At 40.9% G+C, this 21,750-nt stretch overlaps 1 protein-coding gene across 2 annotated transcripts in view; it reads right to left on the reverse strand.

The window, feature by feature from the left end:
* Positions 1 to 21,750, reverse strand: part of MINDY2 (MINDY lysine 48 deubiquitinase 2) — a gene marked incomplete at its 5' end in the record, with an annotated part of 101,013 nt that overhangs the window by 43,103 nt on the left and 36,160 nt on the right. For both annotated transcript variants that reach the window (XM_014593422.2, XM_006141809.3), the window contains 2 exon segments: positions 4,630 to 4,788; positions 17,920 to 17,984. In XM_014593422.2, coding sequence (XP_014448908.1) covers positions 4,630 to 4,788; positions 17,920 to 17,984 — 224 coding nt within the window.

Consider the following 21,750-nt stretch of genomic DNA (forward strand, 5'->3'; position numbering starts at 1 on the left):
ACACCGCCCCTAAAGGAAAAAACCCTAAAAAAAAAAAAAAAAAAAAAAAAAGAAAAGAAAAGAAAAGTAAATTAAAAAGTAAAAATAGGGACTGGCAGATTGAGTAATGGTTATGTCGCTAGACTCCCAAGTAGTTGAGCACAGTTTGAGTGCCCGCATGATTCAAGTCCTGGATCCGGAGGCTTAACAACTAATGCTGAGGGGCCTGCAGGTGGTGTGGTGGTTGAGGGCACTAGACTCCCACATGTAACTGTGGTTCAAATCCTGGACCTGGTGGCTTGCTTTCCTTTCCTTCAGGCTCTCTGTCTCAAGTTAAAATAAATAAATAAAAATAAATAAAATAAAAGAAGACAATAAAGTTAAATAAAAATAATTCTTAAAAAAAATTCATGCTAGGTGAATATGGGTGCATGCCCAAAATCCCAAGAGGAGAATGGAGGAGACGGATTGCAGCATGGCTAGGCCCCCAGAGGGCAATTTCTTGTTTTCTGTCTCTCCAGCGAGTACACATGCCCTATAGCAAAAATTTATCTAAAGAAATAAAACAAAGTAAGAATAAAAATCATGACATAGATATCTAAAAAAAAGAGAAAGAATGCACTAATGTATATACATTGAAAAAAAGACCACGTGATACTTCCATTTACATGAAATGTGCAAAATAGTCAAAATCTTTAGAGACAAAAAGCAGGCTGGGAAAATCGGGGGAAATAAAGAGTCACTGCTAGAGGGTGCAGGTTTCTTTTTTGGGGTAATATAAACATCCTAAAACTGACTGAGGTGACAGGTGTACACCAGGTGCTGGAGCACTTGGACATCCACAGGCAAAAATAAAAAGCCCAAACCTAAGTCTTATACTCTACACAAAACTGTCTCAAAGTGAATCACAGTTTTACTGTAAAACAAAACTATAAAATATATAGGTTTGGCTCTGTGCCAACTGAAGCCAGCCCATACCCTAGTTGTTAGGGCAGGTAAATCCCACCTGGTTGACCATGGTTCAAATCCTGGCCCTGGGAACCTGGAAAAACATGCCAGATGTGTGTGTGCGTGCATGTGTGTACGTGTGTGTGTGTATGTGTGTGTGTGTGTGTACGTGTGTATGTGTGTGGGGGGGGTGTCCCCAGTCCTACCAGGATGGAGAAATGGAGGAGAGGGGTTGTGGAATGACCATGGATGGGATCTTTATCTCTTTCTCTGGTGAGTACATATGCCTTCTGGCAGTTGAAAAAAAAAGAAAAGAAAATGAAAAGAGGCACAAATTAAAGCTACAGTAAAATATCACTACATAACTGACAGAATTGCTAAAGTAAAAAATAGTGACAGCACCCAGAACCAAATGATGCAAAAAAAAAAAAAAAAAAAAAAAGGACCAGTCATATTACTGCTGGGAATATAAACTTTTCACATAGGCACTTTACTAACTAGTTTGAGAGTTTCTTAAAAAGCTATACAAGCAACTACCATATGATTCAACTACTATATTCCTGGGCATTTACCCCAGGAAAAAAAAAAATAAACCTGCACAGAAATATCATAGCAGCAGGGGCTGGCAGGTGGCACAGTGGTTGAGATGCTGGATTTCTATGTGGATGACTGCAGTTCAAGTCCCAGACCTGGCAGCTTGCTTTCTCACCTTCTCTCTCTGTCTCTCTTTGGTAAGTGCATTTGCCCTATAGTAAATTTTAAAAATAATAATTAATAAAATTAAATAAAATAATTCTTAAAAAAATTAAAAGGACTGTGATAGCAGCTTTATTTTTAATACCTAGGAACTGGAAAAGGCCCAGATGTTTTTTTAACAGAAAAATGAATAAACTGTGATATATCCACACCATGGAATGTTACTCAGTAATAAAAAAGAAACTATCAGGACGTACAACAACCTGGATGATGTTCTAGAGACTTAAGAAAATTAAAGAAAGCCAATAAAAGATTACATACTGTATTATTTCATTTCAATTTTATTGAAATAAAACTATAAAAGTCGAGAAGAGCTTAGTGTTTTCCAGGGGTTAAGGAGAGGATGATAGTGGGAGAAAAGTAGGTGTAGCTATAAAAGGGCAATAGGAGAGATGTTCTGTATCTTGACTTTATCAGCGTCATTTTCTTGGCTTTGTCATTTTACTAAAGTTTTGCAAGATGTTGCCATTGGGGAAAATGGCTAAACAGTACAAGGGATCACTGAATTATTTTATTTTCTCAAGGTACTGTTCAGATGGAGGTTTTCATTGCCTTGATAATTTATGGCTTGGAGATTAAAAAAAAATCAGTGTTTTTTAAAAAAGAATTATTTTATTTAACTCTACTTATTTATTTACTTATTTTTTAATTTGACCAGAGAAGGGGGAGTGAGATAGAAAGGAAGGGGGAGAAAGGGAGAGGGGGAGAGAGAGAGAGAGAAAGCAAGCTGTCAGGTCCAGGACTTGACCTGTGATTGGCCATGTGGGAGTCCAGCGCTCCTAACCACCTGCTGGCCCTACTGTATTATTTTTTTACAACTGGCATATGAATCTACAATGAACTCAAATTAAGCAGTTTAATTTTTAAAAAGTAAATGTTCACCTTATACCATTAAATAAATTTGAGAACCATTGACTTATTTTTAAAACTGTACCTTTCCTTATGTAAAAAAACATGTAAACAAACTATAATAACATGAAACAGTATAGTAGACATAAAACAGACCAATGGAACAGAGAAGAATCTAGCCTACATTAAAAAGTAATATTTGATCAAGGAATTGCTTTTTTTTCCCTTTCAGATCCACTCTCCACCCCCTCTGCTCAGGAGATCAAACTCTATGGGCTGCGGCAACTGGAATTCTTACTCTAGTTATCAGCTGGGAGCTGCTGCAGGAAATCAGAGAGCGGGAGTTGGAGTATTCATTACCTACAATCTTTTCCTATTATCCTGCTGGGTCACAGCTTGCTAGTAACTGCATTCTTCTACTGAAGGCCACCGCTCTTAGTCAGCAGCCCTGTGCTTTATAAATTTGTCTTGCTGGTTCTCTAACTATTCCTCCTGTCTCTTCAGAGTTAGGAATAGCAATGTTTTCTGCTGTTACTAACCTTAACATGCCTCACCACCCATCCTCTGCTTGTGTACCTGAACTTTTCCCACCCTTTGTAAATCTCTTCATGAGAGATGTCAGTCTCTTCCTTAACTTTTTTTTTTTTGGGGGGGGAGAGGTTTTTGCTATACGGGGTGTGTGTACGCAAGACAGACAGAGAGAGACAGAGAGATAGAAAGCGAGAAATCACCCCCCAGGGGGGATGGCCATGCTGCAATCCCTTCTCCTCCATTCTCCTCTCGGGATCTTGGGCACATACGCACATGCGCTCGGCATGAGTTTAAGCCACGGGGTCTGGGACTCAAACCGTGGTCGACTAAGTGGGAGTCCAGCGACATAGCCATTACGCTAACTGCTGGTCCCCTCTTCCTTAAACTTTTGTCAGTTATCCTTAGGTATGTCATTTCTTGTCTGGGACCTGATGTACTTGCCTAGAGACAAAAGCTAGAATGTTAGACTACTAAATACCAAGAGTCACTATACATTTAGAAATGTACAGTTAGAATAATGGTAATATGGGGGTGCCCTTTTATAAACCTTCAGGCAAAAAAAAAATTTCTTTCCTAAGTAGTGCAATAATGAATATGGCTTTTCTCAAAGAGAAGTCTGACGTTTGTCCCACCTCCTAGAGATAAGCTCTATCCCCTGGATTTTCTTTAGTAATAGGAGGGACTTTATTGTTCGTGGGCCCCTCAGACCACAGCTGTAGTTTTGTGGTGGGTCCCTTGAATCACCTGGTATGAGCCAGTGTCCAGAGAGTGAAGGGCTAAAGACTGAGTCAACCACACGGGCAATAGATCAGTCATACTCACATAATGGAACCTCAATTAAAAATCTGAACGCTGGGACCAGCGGGTGGCGTGGTGGTTAAGGTGCTGGACACTCCCACATGGCCAACCACGGTTCAAGTCTTGGACCTGGTGGCTTGCTTTCTCACTTCCCATCTTTCTCTCTCTGTCTCTCTCTGGTCAAATTAAAATAAATGGATGAATAAATAAATTAAAAAAACTAAATAAATAATTAAAAAAAAATCTGAACACTTTAGGCTGGTTGCACTGCCAGGATTGGCAATATTCCCCGCATACTATCATACGTCAATCATAAGGATAATGAAAGCTTCACATTTGGAACCCTCTTAGATTCTACCATATGTCTCTCTCCTTGGCTAATTTTAACCTATATATTTCCCTGGTAACAAACTAATATAACATGAGTATAATAGGTTTCAGTGAATTTTGAGAGTCTTATATAATAGTGAGTCGAAAGGTAGTTTTGGGAACCTCTGACTTTGCAGTTGGTTTAAGAGGTGAGTGTGATCTTACGTGGACTCTTCCCTCTCACTTTGTAGGTGGGCTCTAACTGCTTATAGTTAGGGTTGGAAGTCTTGGGGAGAGCTCACAGTCTGGAGGACAGCACTCTTAAACTTAGCTTCAATGGCTAATTCCAGATAAAAGCACAAAAATATAGTATCAGAAAACATGAATTTATATTAATTTGCCAAATTAATATTTTTTTTCTCACATTTGTATTTATATAGTTTAAATTCTTCTACTTACCTGAGGGTCTACTAACCACCCATGGTACAAAGGAATATCAAGAAGATCAAATACTATGCATTCTGGCGTATATTCAAAGACTCGAACACCAGTGAATCTTACATTTACATCCAGGCCTGTCTGTAGTTTGTGCAAAATCGCCATCGCATCACTCATATTCTGAAAATTGAAAGGGCAAAGGTATAGTTTAGAAAAATCAAAACAAGAGACCAGCAGATGGCATGATGGTTATGTTGCTGGACTCCCATGTAGTTGACTGTGGTTCAAGTCCTAGATTCAGTGGCTTCAAACTCACACCAGGCACATGTGAGTGTGTGCCCAAAATCCCAGGAGGAGAATGAAGGAGACTGTGCCATGGCCATCCCCCCAGGGGTGATTTCTCACTTTCTATCTCTCTGGCAAGCACATGCCTGATAGCAAAAATCTCTCTCTAAAAAAATAAATTAAAAAAAAGGAAAAAGAAAAAAAATCAAAAGAGCAAAAATTTAGGGGCTCGATCATATCCTAGTGGTTAGGGGAGAAAGATCCCACATGTAAAACTGCAGTTTGAATCCCTGTCCCGGCAGCTTAAAAACATACGAAGCATGTGTGCCTCAAATCCTGACTAACAGGAGAAATGGAGGAAGGACTGCAGTGCGACCATGCCCCATGGGAGTACTTTCTCCCTCTCCTCTCTCTTTCTCCCTGTCTCGCTCTGGCAAGCACAAGTGCCCTCTAGCAATTAGGAGAAAATTAAAACATATTTAGGTGCATACACATTTGCTTTTTCCATTTTATCCAATTTATCCATCTCTTCAACAGAGCTGTATTATTTAGTACTACTATATGCCAAACACCAATCTTAGTTCAAAAGCTATTAATAGTGAATAAAACAAAGTTCTTGATCTTCTGATCCACTGTGAAAAACAAACATGTACATAAATATGCAATATAATGTAAAATATTAGTAAGAAAAATAAGCAGGATGAGGTTCTAGAGAGTGGCAGGGATGAAAGACCTCATTTATATCGGAAATCCTAAAGTTTATAGTTTCTAAAGTGGGCCGGCAGGTCTCATAGTAGTTAGGGTGCTGGACTCGCACATGATCAGCTGTGGTTCAGGTCCTGCACTTGACGGCTTGCTTTTTAACTTTCCCTTTCTCTCTCTCGCTCGGTTTCTCTCTGGTCAAATTAAATAATAATAATAATAACAAAATGAACAGCTCTTTGAAAAGTTTCTAAAATCAAAAAGGAAGGCTTCTCTTACTTCTGAAATACACATACAATAGCACTGAAAGCAGGGTCTGGCTCAGGTGTGGTGGCAGTTGGTAGTCAAGGTGCTGCAATGTGGAAGCCATACAGAAGATTAAGGAGTAGTTTCCCCGTCAACCTGTAAGTGTTAAGTGTAATTCTCTCTGGCTAAAAAGGCTGCGGAAGGATCACAGCATTGAGACCCTGTTGAGAATGCTTGTCTTTCTCTTTCTCATGGAGGAAAGAAACTTAAAGAAAAAAGAAAGCAGGATCTTGGAAAGATGTAAGTATATTCCTATTCATATTATTCACAATAGCCAAGAGGTAGAAGCAGCCCAAATGTCCACAGACAAATAGATAAAGAAAATGTGGGATGGGGAACCAGCAGTTAGCGTAATGGCTATGTCGCTGGTCTCCCACGTAGTTGACAGCGGTTCGCGTCTCGGACCCAGTGGCTTAAAACTCATGCCGGGCGCATGTGCGTGCATGCCCAAGATCCTGAGAGGAGAATGGAGGAGAAGGGATTGCAGCGTGACCATTCCCCCTGGGGGGTGATTTCTCGCTTTCTGTCTCTATGTCTCTGTCTGGCGAGCGCACACGCCCTATAGCGAAAAACCTCTCCAAAAAAAAAATAAAAAAGAAAGAAAGAAAATGTGGGATGTATTGGGTTGTCAGAAAAGTCAAGACATGCTTTTACATAGAAAAACAGAAAACATATGTCATGACTTTTCCCACAACCTAATACATACAATGGACTATTTTTCAGTCTTTAAAGAGAAGGAAATCCTGTCAGATGCTACCATATGGAAGAAACCTGAAGGCATTATGCTGAGTGAAATAATGCAGTCACAAAAGTATAAAAACTGTATAGTTAAACTTATATAAGAGACAGAGTCAAAACCATAAAACAGAAAGTAGAATGGTAGTTTCTAGGAATGTGTGTTGGGGGAAGGACGACAGGAAGTGGGGAGTTATTCTTTGATAGGTACAGTTCCAGTTTTCCAAGATAAAAAAGTTGTAGAGAACTTTTACATAACACTGTGAATACATCAATTCACCACTGAAATGTGCATTTAAAAATGGTTAGGAAGATAAATGCCATGATACGGTTTTTACTACAACTAAAAGAATAGAAATGAGGGCTAGCTGATGCACAGCAGTAATGCAGTGCTTTGCAATCGTGGGCCCACATGGGAAGGTCTGGGTCTATGTCCAGGGATCTCCCCATGCATGTTGGACACATGTGTGTACCATGATGTAAGCCGGCTGAGGCCACAGGTAGACTGTGATATAAGAGCTCTACTGGAGTGGGAAAAATCTCTCTCTCTCTCTCTCTCTTTCTCTGTCTTTCTCTGATGGAAAAAATACATTTAAAAAAATGGGGGGACAGCAGTTGGCATAATGGCTATGTTGCTGGACTCCCATGTGGTCGACCAGGTTGGAGTCCCAGACCCAGTGGCTTAAACTTACGCCAGGAGTGTGTGCGTGTGTGTGTGTGTGTGTGTGTGTGTGTGTGTGTGTGCATGCCCAAGATCCCAAGAGGAGAATGGAGGAGAAGGAATTGTGGTGTGGCTATCCCCCTGGGGGGTGATTTCTTGCTTTCTGTCTCTCTGTCTCTCTCTGTCTTTCTGGCTAGTGCACGTGCCCTAGAGCAAAAACTCTCAAAAGAAAAAAAAGGGGGGGGGACAGGTGGCATAGTGGTTGCAGTGTTGGACTCCCACATGGTCAACTGTGGTTCGAGTCTTGGACCTGACGGCTTGAAAATCATGCCAGATGTGTGCTTGCATGCCCAAAAATCCTAGGAGGAGAATAGACAAGAAGGAGCTGCAGTGTGGCCATTTGCCTGGGGTAGGGGGGTGATTTCTCACTTTCCCTCTCATTGTCTCTGTTTCTCTCCAGCGAGCACAATCACCCTATGACAAAAATCTGAGAGAGAGAGAGAGAAAGAGAGAGAGAGAGAGGCTTTCAGGCTATGTAAAGACAGAGAAGAAACCTAATTGTTTATTACTAAGTGAAAGAAGTCAATCTGAAATATAATGATGTTGCAGTATGACTCCAAATGACATTCTGGAAAAGGCAAAACTATAGAGGAAGTGAAAAAGATCAGTGGTCTCCAGGGATTGGCAGGGGCAGGGGGGGAGGGGCAGATAGGCAGAGCACAGAAAACTTTTAGGTTAGGGAAAATAACTCCATATGATACTATATGGTAAATATGTGTCATTATACTTGTCAAAACCCCTAGACTGTACAACACCAGCAGTGAATCTTAATGTAAATTGTGGACTTTGGGTAATAAAGATGCACAAAAGTAGGTTTCTCAGTATAACAAATGCACCATTCTGGTACAGGATGTTGATAAAGAAGGAGTCAATGCATGTGGGCTGAGAAGGTAAAGGGGGTATTATGGAAATTCTCTGCTACTTTCCATATTCAATTTAACACTGACTACTGAACCTAAAACTGCTCAACACAAAAACAAAAAAGAAAGAGAGAGAGGGGGAAAGGGAGGGAAGAGAAAAAGAAAAAGAGGAAGGTCTCTTTGAAAATGACACTTGAGGGTCGGCTCGCTGGCACATCACTAATGTGCTCCTTAAGCAAAGCTGGATCTGTGTGGAAGATAGCAGGTCTAGTTCCCAGTCATCGGTCATCCTGTGTAGGACCAGTGTGTACATTATGACCCTGGCTGGCTGGGAGGAATCCCAGCACAGGATCCTGTTCAGGCTGCAAGAAAGAGAAAGAGAGAGAGAGCGCGCGTGTGCAAGCACCACCCAATGGGACGTGGTCACGTAGCAGTCCCTTTTCCATTTCTCCATCCTGTTGGGATGGTGGGTGCGTGCGCACACAGACATGCCCATTGTGTCTTTCAAGAAGCCAGGGCTGGCGTTCGAAATGTGGTCAGTCATATGGGCTCCAGTTCCTAATGCACGGGGCTTAAGTGCTGTGCTATGAGATCAACCCGTCTCTCTCTCTCTCTTTCTGTCACTCTCATGAAAGAAATAAAATAAATAAAAGAAAGAAAATGGCACTTGAATGAAGACCAAAGTGAACACTGGTTCTGCGAAGCTCTGGAAAAGATGATTTGAGACAAAGTAGACACTACCGCAGAAACCTGATGCAGAAATAAGTTTATTACTGTATGGCTGGAAGGAAAAAATACAAGTGCAGAACTGTAGGAGATGTAGTCTGAGACAGGCAAAGGCTGAATCACAAAGATTTATTGGCCAAATTAAAAGAGATTATGTCTATATAGGTTTTCTCAATTTATGTGGTTACATAGGTATGCTATAAAGACATTTTTAAAAATTACAGAATTAATTAATTAATTAATTAATTAATTAACATTTGACCAGAGAGGGAGAGTAAGAGAGAGAGAGAAAGAAAGAGAGAAAGCAAGCCACCAGGTCTGGGACTCAAACTGCAGTTGGCCATGTGGAAGTCCAGTGGCTTTAACCATGACACCACCTGCTGGCCCAAAGCTACTTTTATTTTTACTGCCAGACAGCACATGCACTCGCCAAAGACAGAGAGAGAAAGAGGGTGAGAGAGAGTCCTCTGATGGGGTGTGGTCATGCTGTAATTCTTTCTTCCATTTTTCTTTTCTGTAAGGATTTTGGGCACAACCACATGTATACCCAGTGTGTTTTTCAAGCTGACAGGGCTGGAATTTAAATTGCTGTCTGCCATGTGGGTCTGGTTCCTTAATCACTATACTGTGGGGTTGATCAAGATTTTTGGGGGGAGAGGTTTTGCTATAGGGTGTGTATGCTCGCCAGACAGACAGAGACAGAGAGACAGAAAGTGAGAAATCACCCCCCATAGGGGATGGCGACACTGTAAATCCCTTCTCCTCCATTCTCCTCTCAGGATCTTGGGCACACATGCATACATGCCCAGAGTGAGTTTAAGCCACCATGTCTGGGACTCGAACTGCGGTTGACTATATGGAAATCCAGTGACATAGCCATTATGCCAACTGCTGGTCCTGATCAAGATTATTTTAAAATATGTTTTTTCAAATGTTTTAACTCATTAAATATAAATATACTTGTAAAGGATATAACTGATAGCACAAATAAAAACTAGCACATACAATTTAATTAAAGTCTTACTGCTAATCAAATTAGTGCTACATACTAAAGACATACAACAGGAAGATTAGACTATAGTCTACTGGAGGGGTTTATAATAAAAACTGTACACGTAAAATAATCCTCTTATATTTAAGCTAGGAACTTTCTGAAATTTGGACAAGACAAATTTAGGTCATAAAAACAAGGTTCTGGGGCCATTGTGGTGGTGTGGTGGTTAAGGCGCTGGACTCCTACATGGCTGACTATGGTTTGAGTTCTGGACTTGGAGGCTTGCTTTCTTGCTTTCTCTCTCTCACTCTTGCTCTCACTCTGTCCCTCTCTGGAAATAAAAGAAAAGAGGAGAGGAGAGGAGAAAAGGAAAAAGAGAGAGAGAAAGAAAGAATGAAAGAGAGAGAGAGAAAGTTAAATAGAATAATTATTTTTAAGAAATGTTCTATTCTACTAAATAACTTACAAAATTCCATTCTAAGAGACGGTACAGACAGCAAACAAAAATTATTAAAATATTTTACATTAAAAAAAATACATCTTGGAACCAGCAGGTAGTGTGGTAGTTAAGGCATTGGACTCCCACATGACTGATGATGGTTCAAGTCCCAGACCTGGTGGCTTGAAAAATTACACCAGGTGTGTATGTGTAGATGACCAAAATCCCTAGAGAATGAAGGAGAAGGATTGCAGAGTAGCCATCCCCACTCTGGAGTGATTTCTCACTGTCCCTCTCTGTCTCTTTGGTGAGCACCTGCACCCTGTGACAAAGACCCCCAAAAAAGTATCTATAATAAAATAACATGGTTATACAGTCTTTGTCAGTTTCACCTCTTTCTAATATGTATGCTTCTCCTGTTCGGGCTTGATTGTACTGAAAACATGTAAAGTGGAAATAAAACTTAACTCCTTTACAGTTTCCCAAGGTGAGGTCTTTGTATGTGATAAGATCATTAGGGTGAGACATGACTGGCTTCTCATGTATATATAATGGGAGGAAATGAGGCAGGTAGAAGTCATATGAACACATACCATCCAGGCCTCATGGTGCTGAAAGTTCTGCCTTCCATCATCTTGGAATGCCTTTGGGCTTTCCAGCCATCAGAATCATGAGTTTTATAAGTAAACCTCTACCTTCTTTATAAATTCACCTAGTCTCGAGTATTTGTTAGCAACACAACAATGGACTAACAATAAGCACTACCGGAAAGTTGAACCATTAAAAACAATCAGCTTGTAGCCAGCAGGTGGCATAGTGGTTAAGGTGCTGGACTCCCACATGGCTAACCACAGTTCAAGTCCCAGACTTGAAGACTTAAAACTCATGCTAGGTGCATGTGCATATGTGTCCAGGATCCCAAGAGGAGAAAGGAGAAGGGACTGGCCACCCTCCCCCACCCAGGGGGATGATTTCTCGCTTTCTTCCTCTGTCTCTCTGGTAAGCACCTGTGCCCTATAGCAAAAATCTCTCTCTAAAAAAAAAACAAAAAAAAAAACAGCTCACATTTTTCCCCCTTTGGTGATTTGAAACTTTTCCTAAAGCCACAGCAATGAAACAGCTGAGAAACAGAGTAAAAATAATGAACCATCTAAGGATTACAGTTCTACTACCACCAGTGTTTTCTTCTCTTTTTATTAAATTCTTTGGTTAATCACCTAGCTTCCTTTAGGAACAATATACTTTCATTTTTTTTCTTTTTATGTTTATTTTACTCATATGATTGTGCATGTGTACAAGAGAGACAGGATCTGATCATGCCATGGTCTCCTTCCTCCTGCCTTCTTGATTATCAGAATCTTGGACACATGCCCAGTGAGTTTCAGGTCACCTGGACTGGGGATTCAAACCCACGGTCAAGTGCTATGGCTTCCAGCAATGCAGTCCAATATACTGTGGACTGTGCTATCTACACTTTCAGTACAATTTCTAATAGCTCCTAGGCTTATGCTCATACCTTCATATATTTGCTATATTTATTACAGAAAACTTAGTATTAAAAAAAATGTTAGAGAGATTTTTGCTATAGGGCGTATGTGCTCACCGGAGAGACAGAAAGTGAGAAATAACCCCAAGCGGGGGAAAGCCTCATTCCAATCCCTTCTCCATTCTTGTCTCAGGATTTTGGGTACGCATGCAGAGGTGCCCGGAGTGAGTTTTAAGCCAACAGGTCGGGACTCAGACCGTGGTTGACTACATTGGAGTCTAGCAATATAACCATTATGCCATCTGCTGATCCCCAGACAACTCAGTATTAAAATAATTAACACTATTGGGACCAGCAGTTAGTGTAATGGCTATGTCGCTGGACTCCCACATAGTCAACCATGGTTCGTGTCCCAGACCTGGTGGCTTAAAACTCACGCCGGGCGCGTGTGCGTGCATGCCCAAGATCCCGAGAGGAGAATGGAGGAGAAGGGATTGCGGCGTGGCCATCCTCCCTGGGGGTGATTTCTCGCTTTCTGTCTCCCTATCTCTCTCTGTCTTTCTGGCGAGTGCACACGCCCTATAGCAAAAACCTCTCAAAAAAAAAAAATTAAAACTATTTAATAAGCTCTATAAAAATAAAAGTTAAAAATGAACAAATTTATAAACAAAGAATCAAAAGGAATATTTTGCCACTTTGTCCCTAAATCTAGAGTATGATAATTTAAAATTGCATTATCACAAATATTTAAAATTATAAATATTAATTAATAATATGTAATATTATAAGAATTATAAATTATAAATTTAAGGAATAGTTGTTTATATCAAAAGGAAAGATACCGGGAACCAGCAGTTAGCGTAATGGCTATGTCGCTGGACTCCCACATAGTCGACCGCGGTTCGTGTCCCGGACCCGGTGGCTTAAAACTCACGCCGGGCACTTGTGCGTGCGTGCCCAAGATCCCGAGAGGAGAATGGAGGAGAAGGGATTGCGGCGCGACCATCCCCCCTGGGGGATGATTTCCTGCTTTCTGTCTCTCTGTCTCTCTCTGTCTGTCTGGCGAGCGCACGCGCCCTATAGCAAAAACCTCTCCAAAAAAAAAAAAAAAGAAAAGGAAAGATACCATTGGATTTTTTTTTTTAAAGAATTTTTTTATTTAACTATTTATTTTAATTTGACCAGAGAAGGACAGAATAAGAGAAAGCAAGAAAGCAAGCCATCAGGTACAGCGCTTGAACCATGGTTGGCCATGTGGGAGTCCACGCCCTTAACCACCATGCCACCTGCCACCCCACCATAGGATTCTTTTCTTTTTTTGTGGGGGGGAAGTTTTTACTATAGTGCTATAGTGCACGTGTGTTTGCCAGAAAAGACAGAGAGACAGAAAGTGAGAAATCATCCCCTAAGGAGGATGGTCATGCTGTAATCCCTTCTCCTCCATTCTCCTCTTGGATCTTGGGCATGCACGCACACATGCCTGGCATGAGTTTAAGCCACCAGGTCTGGGACTCGAACCACGGTCAACTACATGGGAATCCAGTGATGTAGTCACTATGACTTCTGCTGGTCCCACCATTGGATTCTTTAAAGCATCAGTTAAGCTAGTTCTATTTTTTAAAAAGAATTATCTAACTTTATTTATTCACTCATTCATTTTAATTTGACCAGAGAGAGACAGAGAAAGAACGAGAGAGAGAAAGAAAGTGTGAAAGCAAGCCACCAGGTTCGGGACTCAAACTGTGTTTGGCAATGTGGGAGTGTCCAGCGCCTTAACCACCATGCCACCTGCTGGTCCACAGTTAAGCTATTTCTTAGAACTCTTTCCAAAGATATTTCTAACACAGTGAAATATTTTAAATTTAATTACAAAATACATTCTAAAAATATATTTACATGTAAATATATTTTAAAAAATATATTTACATGTAAATATACTTTTGAAAACCCATCACAGGATCAGCCAATAGTATAGTTAAATGGCTGGATCCCACAGGGCCAGCTGTGCCATGTGGTTTGAGTCCTGGATTTGTTTGAAAAACACACCAGACATGTGTGTATGCATGCCCAAAATCCCAAAAGGAGAGAGAAATCATTGGATTCTTTAAAGCATCAGTTAAGCTAGTTCTATTTTTTAAAAAGAATTATCTAACTTTATTTATTCACTCATTCATTTTAATTTGACCAGAGAGAGACAGAGAAAGAACGAGAGAGAGAAAGAAAGTGTGAAAGCAAGCCACCAGGTTCGGGACTCAAACTGTGTTTGGCAATGTGGGAGTGTCCAGCGCCTTAACCACCATGCCACCTGCTGGTCCACAGTTAAGCTATTTCTTAGAACTCTTTCCAAAGATATTTCTAACACAGTGAAATATTTTAAATTTAATTACAAAATACATTCTAAAAATATATTTACATGTAAATATATTTTAAAAAATATATTTACATGTAAATATACTTTTGAAAACCCATCACAGGATCAGCCAATAGTATAGTTAAATGGCTGGATCCCACAGGGCCAGCTGTGCCATGTGGTTTGAGTCCTGGATTTGTTTGAAAAACACACCAGACATGTGTGTATGCATGCCCAAAATCCCAAAAGGAGAGAGAAATGGAGAAGGGATTGCGGTGTGACCACCCTCCCATGGGACATGTTTTCTCACCTTCCTTCTCTCTCTCTGTCTCTTTCTGGCATGTACATGCACCCTCTGAAAAAAAAATTAAGGAAAAAAAAAAGAAAGAAAGAAAACCTGTCACAGAGTTGGTTCTGTAGCCTAGTAATTACTGGAATAGGAGTACAACCCTGGCAGCTTTAAAAATATGCTAGGGGTGTGTGTGTGTTGTGTGTGTGTGCGCACGCACGCGCGCCCAAACTCCTGACAAGAAATGGAAGAGAGGAGCTGGCAGGTGGCATGGTGGTTGAGACTCTGGACTTCCACATGGCCGACCATAGTTCAAGTCCCAGATCTGGTGGCTTGCTTTCTTGCTTCTGTCTTTCTCTCTCTCTGTCTCTCTCTTTAGTGAGCACACATGTTCTATAGCAAATTTTAAAATAAATATATACATTTTTTAAGAGTGATTTCTGTCTTAGGGTATGTGTACTCACTGGAGAGACAGAGACATAGAAAGCGAGAAATCACACCCGCCCCGGGGGGGGATGACCATGCCACAATCCCTTCTCCTCCATTCTGCACTTGGGATTTTGAGCACGCATGTACACCCACCCAGTGTGAATTTCAAGCCTCCAGGTCTGGGATTTGAACTGCAGTCAGCAATGTGAGAGTTCAGTATGTAACCTATGCCATCTGCTGGTCCCAGTAAATAATTCTTTAAAAAAAAAGAAGAAGAAGAAAGAAAGAAATGGAAGAGAAGGGAGGGACTGTGATGTGATCACATCCCACTGTGGTGGTGGGGATGGTGTTTTGTCTCTCTCTCTCTCTGTCTCTCTATGGTAAGTGCATATAATTTCTGTCAATTAAAAACAAAAAAAAGGAAAGCAAAAAACAAAAAAAAGCTGTCACACAGATGGCCCTGAAACACAGTAGTTAGACGCTGTGCAGAGAAGCCAGATTCTACATAGCTGACCAAAGTCTGAATCCTGGCCCTACTGGCTTGAAATACACATCGGTGTGTGTGAACCTGCCCAGGATCCTAAATGGATGAAGAAAAAAATTGCAACATGACCACATCTCAATGGGAGGTGATCTCGCTGTCTTTCTCTGCATCTCTCTGGCAAGCATACCTGCACACAATCCCTCTGGAAATTAAATAATAACAACAATAATAATAATAGTAAACCATGGCTGTAGAACATTAAACACTACCCTATACCAGGCCATATTAGTTTGGTACAGTCTGTTCTCAAAATTACTGGTAATGTTAATAATAACAACTGGAAAATAGTTTTAAATTTTAAATTAAATGCAGAGTACTTATGGCCTGACATATTTGCAAGAAATGCAAGCAGTTGTTAGATATTATTTGTCTCAACTTTGAAACACAATTTATTTCCGTTCACTCTTCAAGAGTCTAAATCAGCATAACGGAAGTGTATTCTGGGACTGCAAGACACACTTGAAATAAATGAGCCAAATGAAGATATCAGCAAACACTTGTCAATCAAAATTTTCTCAGGACTGGACTGCGACAGAAGAAAAACGAATTCCGAGGTTGATAAGAGACTGCAAACATCATCCATAACCTCTGAGGTTTTTAATTGCCAGTTTTTTTAATTGTGTGCTCCCCAATGGGAGATGGTCATGCTGCAATCCCTTCTCCTCTATGTCTCGGCATCAATGTGCATGTACTTTTTTTTTTGAGAGATTTTCACTGTAGGGCGCGTGCGCTCGCCAGACAGACAGAGAGAGACATAGAGACAGAAAGCGAGAAATCACCCCCCAGGGGGGACGGTCACGCCGCAATCCCTTCTCCTCCATTCTCCTCTCGGGATCTTGGGCACGCACGCACACGCGCCCAGCGTGAGTTTTAAGCCACCGGGTCCGGGACACGAACTGCGGTCGACTATGTGGGAATCCAGCGACATAGCCATTACGCTAACTGCTGGTTCCCAATGTGCATGTACTTTTGTGTGTTTTTCAAGCCACAAGCTCCAGGACTATAACTACACAGTTGGCCATGTGGAATCTAGCCACCATAACCACTAGCTGGCTCCATAATCTCTAATTTTTAAGTTTTGGTATTAATCAAAATAGCATGACTGATTTCAATAAGAAATTATAGAGGCCAACACATGGAGTGGTGGGTGAGGCCGACCCCAGTCCTGGACCCTGTGGCTTAAACTCACGCTGGGCGCGTGTGTGTGCGTGCCCAAGATCCCGAGAGGAGAATGGAGAAGGGATTGCAGCATGGCCACTCCCCAGGGGATGATTTCTTGCTTTCTGTCTCTCTCCATCTTTCTGGCAAATGCACACACCCTATAGCAAAAAACTCTCAAAATTATTTAACATAATTCAATTGTAAAATATAACTAAAATGAGAAAAGATGAATCAATGACAAATTCACTTGAAAGAAAATCTTCAGGAAAAATTCCAGGTTATCATCCTACTAAGGCCCATAGATCTTGATATCATTCAGTATAGCATGTGTACAAAATAGGGATCCAGGGCCAGCCTGTGGTGTAATGGTTAAGGCGGCAGGGTTTTATGTGGCTAACTGCATAGTTCAAGTCCCAAACCCAGTAACTGGAAAACCACATTGGGTGCACATGCATGTATACTCAAAATCCTGAGAGAAGAATGGAGGAGAAGGGACTGTGACAAGGCCATCTCCCCTGGGGGGGGGTGCTTTCTCTCTTCCCCTCTTTCTATGGCACACGTGCCCTATAGCAAATTAAAAACAAAACAAAAACAAACAAAAATATAGTGATACAAAAGGTATGGTCTGTCGGCCAATCTGGCTGTGAGTTAAGAACGGTTTCCACATTTTTCAAAAAATTATTATTATTATTTTTTTCATTTTACTTTTTTTTTTTTGAGAGTTTTTTGCTATAGGGCACATGCACTCACCAGAGTGAGAGAGAGAGACAGACAGACAGAAAGTGAGAAATCACCCCCCAGGGGGGATGGCCACGCCGCAATCCCTTCTCCTCCATTCTCCTCTCGGGATCTTGGGCACGCACGCACATGCGCCTGGCATAAGTTTAAGCCACTGGTTCCGGGACTCGAATGGCGGTGGACTACATAAGAGAGTCCAGCGACATAGCCATTATGTTAACTGCTGGTCCCTCAAAAAATTATTTTATTTAAATTATCACAATCATCATTCTTATTTTACTTGAACAGAGAAACAGAGAGAGGGAAATTGAGAAAGCAAGCCGCCAGGTCTGGGATTCAAACAGCAGTCAGCCATGTGGGAGAGTCCAGCACCTCAACCACCATGCAACAGAGCCTGACCACATATGGTCAGTAAACTATATAAATATATATTTACTATCTAATCCTTTACAGAAAAAGTTTGCTGGCCACTGATAGATACCCATATATATCTATTCATAACTCAAAAATTAAATATTTTAATATAACAAAAATTGTGTTTATTACCTGTTCATAATTTAAACGTTGAATTTCTGAAATTTCTTTTGGCTTTGCATCCAGCATGTAATCCCCTGTAAAAAAATTATAAAAATTGTCTTATGAAAGCAATAGTCTTTAAGTGTAAATTTTTAAAGAATTATTTTATTTTATTTGTTCATTAATTTTTTATGTGACCAGAGAGGCACACAGAGAGAGAGAGGGAATGTGAGAAAGCAAGTCTCCAGGTCCGGGACTTGAACTATGGTCAGCCATGTGGGAGTGTCCAGCGCCTTAACCACCACACTACCTGCTGGTCCCCCTTAAGTATAATTTTTTAATCATTGTTGTAGTAAGTAACACATACAGCCAACTCTCTACAATTCTACACAGAGAAAATCCATGTTAACCATTTGCTATTACTTCATGTTTTTTTTCAATGTATTATACTTATGGCTTTTTAATTCTCTTCTTTATTTTATAAGGTATTTGAGCATATTCCCATGTTATTACATATGGTTTCCAAAGGTTGTGCCAAATTTCATTGCTATCAACAATGTAATTATTTCCCCATTATCTCACCAACAACGGGTGCTATCAGTTTTCTAAATCTTTGTAACTCTAAGCAACAAAATTATTTTTGTATTTTAAAACTGATAATTTTATATATAATTCTTTTTTGGGTAATACTTTTAAAATATATGAGTAAATTTTTTGCCTATGTGGCACTAGCAAACTGAAGTATACTACTGGAAGTCATATGGTTTAACACAAGTTTGGATCCCGGGTTGTTCTAAAAATGCACCTTGGCCTATGCTTGTGTGCCTAAGATCCTGACAAGCTGGAGGGCTTGGGGAAGGGGATGACAGTGTAATGGGACCCTGTTAAGGGAGCTTCTCTCTCCTCCTACCCCTACCTGTTGCTCATGCATGCATGGACTCTTCCACAGCATGGAAGTCTGTGCTTAGCAATAGGTTAAAATAAATTTGGGGGCAGGAATGTTGCCCTTAATAAAAGCCCTGTGCTGGATCCCACATGACCAACCACATTTCAAATCTTGGCCCCAGCGGCTTGAAAGACAATCCAAGCACTTTGTATGTATGCCCCAAATCCTGACAGGATAAAGGTAGGAAAATAACATACCCAGGCCCCATCGGGGGTGTGCTCTTTCTCCCTCTCTTTCTCATGAACATATGTGCCCTCTAACAGTTAAAAAAAGAAAAAGCAAAATAAGCCCAAACAAACACACACACACACAAGAAACAGAATAAGATAATGAGAAAATGTAACACAGTATAAAATGTAATAAATGCTTTAAGTATCAAATGATTTCGAAAAAAGGTACGAAAAAAGTCTGTAAGTCCTAGAAATATCTTTTGGAGGAGGGTCGTATCTACACTGGATTCAGAAAAAGGGTGAGAACTTAGGCAGTAGGAAAAAAAGCATTCTTTGAGAGGGAAGAGTGATGGCGAAAGTACAAATAAGAAAGATCATGCCAGGGCCAGCAGATGGCATAGTGGTTACATTGTTGGACTCCCACATGGCTGACTGTAGTTCGAGTCCTAGACTTGAAAATTACACCAGGCGCAGGTGTGTGTGTGCCCAAGATGCCAGGAAGAGAATGGAGGAGAAAGGATTGTGGCATAGCTACATGCCAGGGGGGTGATTTCTCACTTTCCCTCTCACTGTCTCTGTCTCTCTCTAGTGAGTACATGTGCCCTGAGGCAAAAACCTCTTAAAAAAAAAAAAAAGGAAGAAAGATGTCAGGGGGCCTACCATGTGGCATAGTGGTTAAGGCGCTGGACTCCCACAGGATCAATTGCAGTTCAAATCTTGGACCCGGCAACTTGAAATTCACACCAGGAGGGTGTGCATAGGTGCCCAAAATCCCGAGAAAATGTAAGAGAAGGGACTGAGGCATGGCTCTCCACCCTAGGGATGATTTCTTATCTCTCTGGCAAATATAGGTGCACTACAGAATAAAAAAAATCTTGAAGATTATGTTATAAGCTAGCCTGGCCTGGGGATAAGGGTGCTGGATCCCACATGAGCAACCATGTGGTTTGAATCTCAGTCCTGGCATCTTGAAACACATCCTGGGTGTGTGTATGTGTGTGTGCATGTGCTCAAAATTCCAGGGATGGAGAAATCGAGAAGGGATTGTGATATGACCATGCTTTATTGGGGGTGCTTTCTCCTCCCTTTCTGTCTGTCTGGCAAGTGCATGTGCTCTCTGGCAACAACAACAACAAAAAAGAAGGATCACGTCGCATGGATAGTTGAAAAAGATTTACATGTAAGATTTATATTGCAACGAGGGGGAATATGGCTAAACGAGTGAACTATATTACACTATAAGAAATCCTAAATAATATGCTAATGAGTTTGGTTGCTTATAAAAGGTCATAACGGGCCAGTTCTGTGGTTAAAGGAACCAGGTCCTATAAGGCTAACCCCATGGTTTGAGTCCTGTCCTCAGTGGTATGAGAAACACACCAGATACCGAGATACATTGACCTCTCTTTATATCATACATAAATTCAAAAGATAAAATAAGTGAATTTTTTGAAACTCAAGGTCCCTGGGGCCAGCCAGGTAGCATGATGATTAAGATAGCTGAATCTCACAGGGCTGACCGTGTGGTTTGAACCCTGGAGCCTGTGGCTTGGAAAACAAGCTGGACACACGTGCATGTGTGCCCAAAATCCTGAGAGGAAAATGAAGAAGGGATTGAGGTGTGGTTATCCACCCCTGCCTCCCCTATCCCGAGGGCTGATTTCTCACTTTCCCTCTTTCTCTGTCTCTCTGGCCAGCACACATACCCTATGGCAAAAACAAAAACAAAAACAAAAACAAACCTTAAAGAAAACTCACTTCTTCTCTTCTAATAATTGCCAATCAAAATTCCCATTCCTGTGAGGTACCTCAACAAGGTGTTAGAAAAACAATTAAAAATTTCTCTTATAATTCTTCCACTAGTGTTTGCTTATTAACTCAAAATTATCTCTGGTTTCTCCAAATAAGTGGAATAATCTCAAAAGAAAATACGAGTAACTTAGAAACTTAAAGTTTGTTCTGGTAGGACTGGCCCTAAATAAAAGTTTACTTTTAGTGAGGCAGAATCTTCAGAATCTCCTTCCTCATCACTTTTTTTTTTTGAGAGTTTTTTTTTTTCTTTTTCTTTTTCTTTCTTTCTTTCTTTCTCTCTCTCTCTCTCTTTCTTTTTTTCTTTCTTTCTTTCTTTGGCTATAGGGTACTTACACTTGCCTAAAAAACCAGAGACACAGAAAGTGAGAAATTACCCCCCAGGGAGGATGGCCACGTCACAACCCTTTCTCCTTCATTCTCCTCCTGGAATGTTGGACACGCATGCACATGCTCCTGGCATGAGTTTCAAGTTGCCAGGTCTGGGACTCCAACACAGTCAACCATGAGGGGTCCAGTGCCTTGACCACCACTGCACCTGCTGGCCTTACTTTTCCCCCACCTCTCAGGATCATACTACTTACATAATTTTTTTCTTTATTCATGATAGTGTGACACTCACATGTGAGAGAGAGAATGAGAAAGATATGAACACAACCACATGTCTGGTCATGCCATGATCCCCTTCCTTTACTTCTCTAGCCAACTGAATCTTGGGCATTTGTGTGCGTGAATGTCTGGCATATCTCAGGCTGACTGAGCCAGAGATCGAACTACTGCTACAATGTGGGAAGCTGGCTTTCTTTGAGCAGCATACTACTGCTAGGCCATTGAGTCGGCCAGGCACACCCTACTTTCATGCTGTCCTTAGTAACTGAGTAACCTTATCCGTGACTCCCAAACCTCTTTTTTTTTTTTTTTTTTTTTTGTGGGTTT

Source organism: Tupaia chinensis, unplaced genomic scaffold (assembly GCF_000334495.1).
Source record: "Tupaia chinensis unplaced genomic scaffold, TupChi_1.0 Scaffold000063_1, whole genome shotgun sequence".
NCBI classification, from domain to species: Eukaryota; Metazoa; Chordata; class Mammalia; order Scandentia; family Tupaiidae; genus Tupaia; species Tupaia belangeri.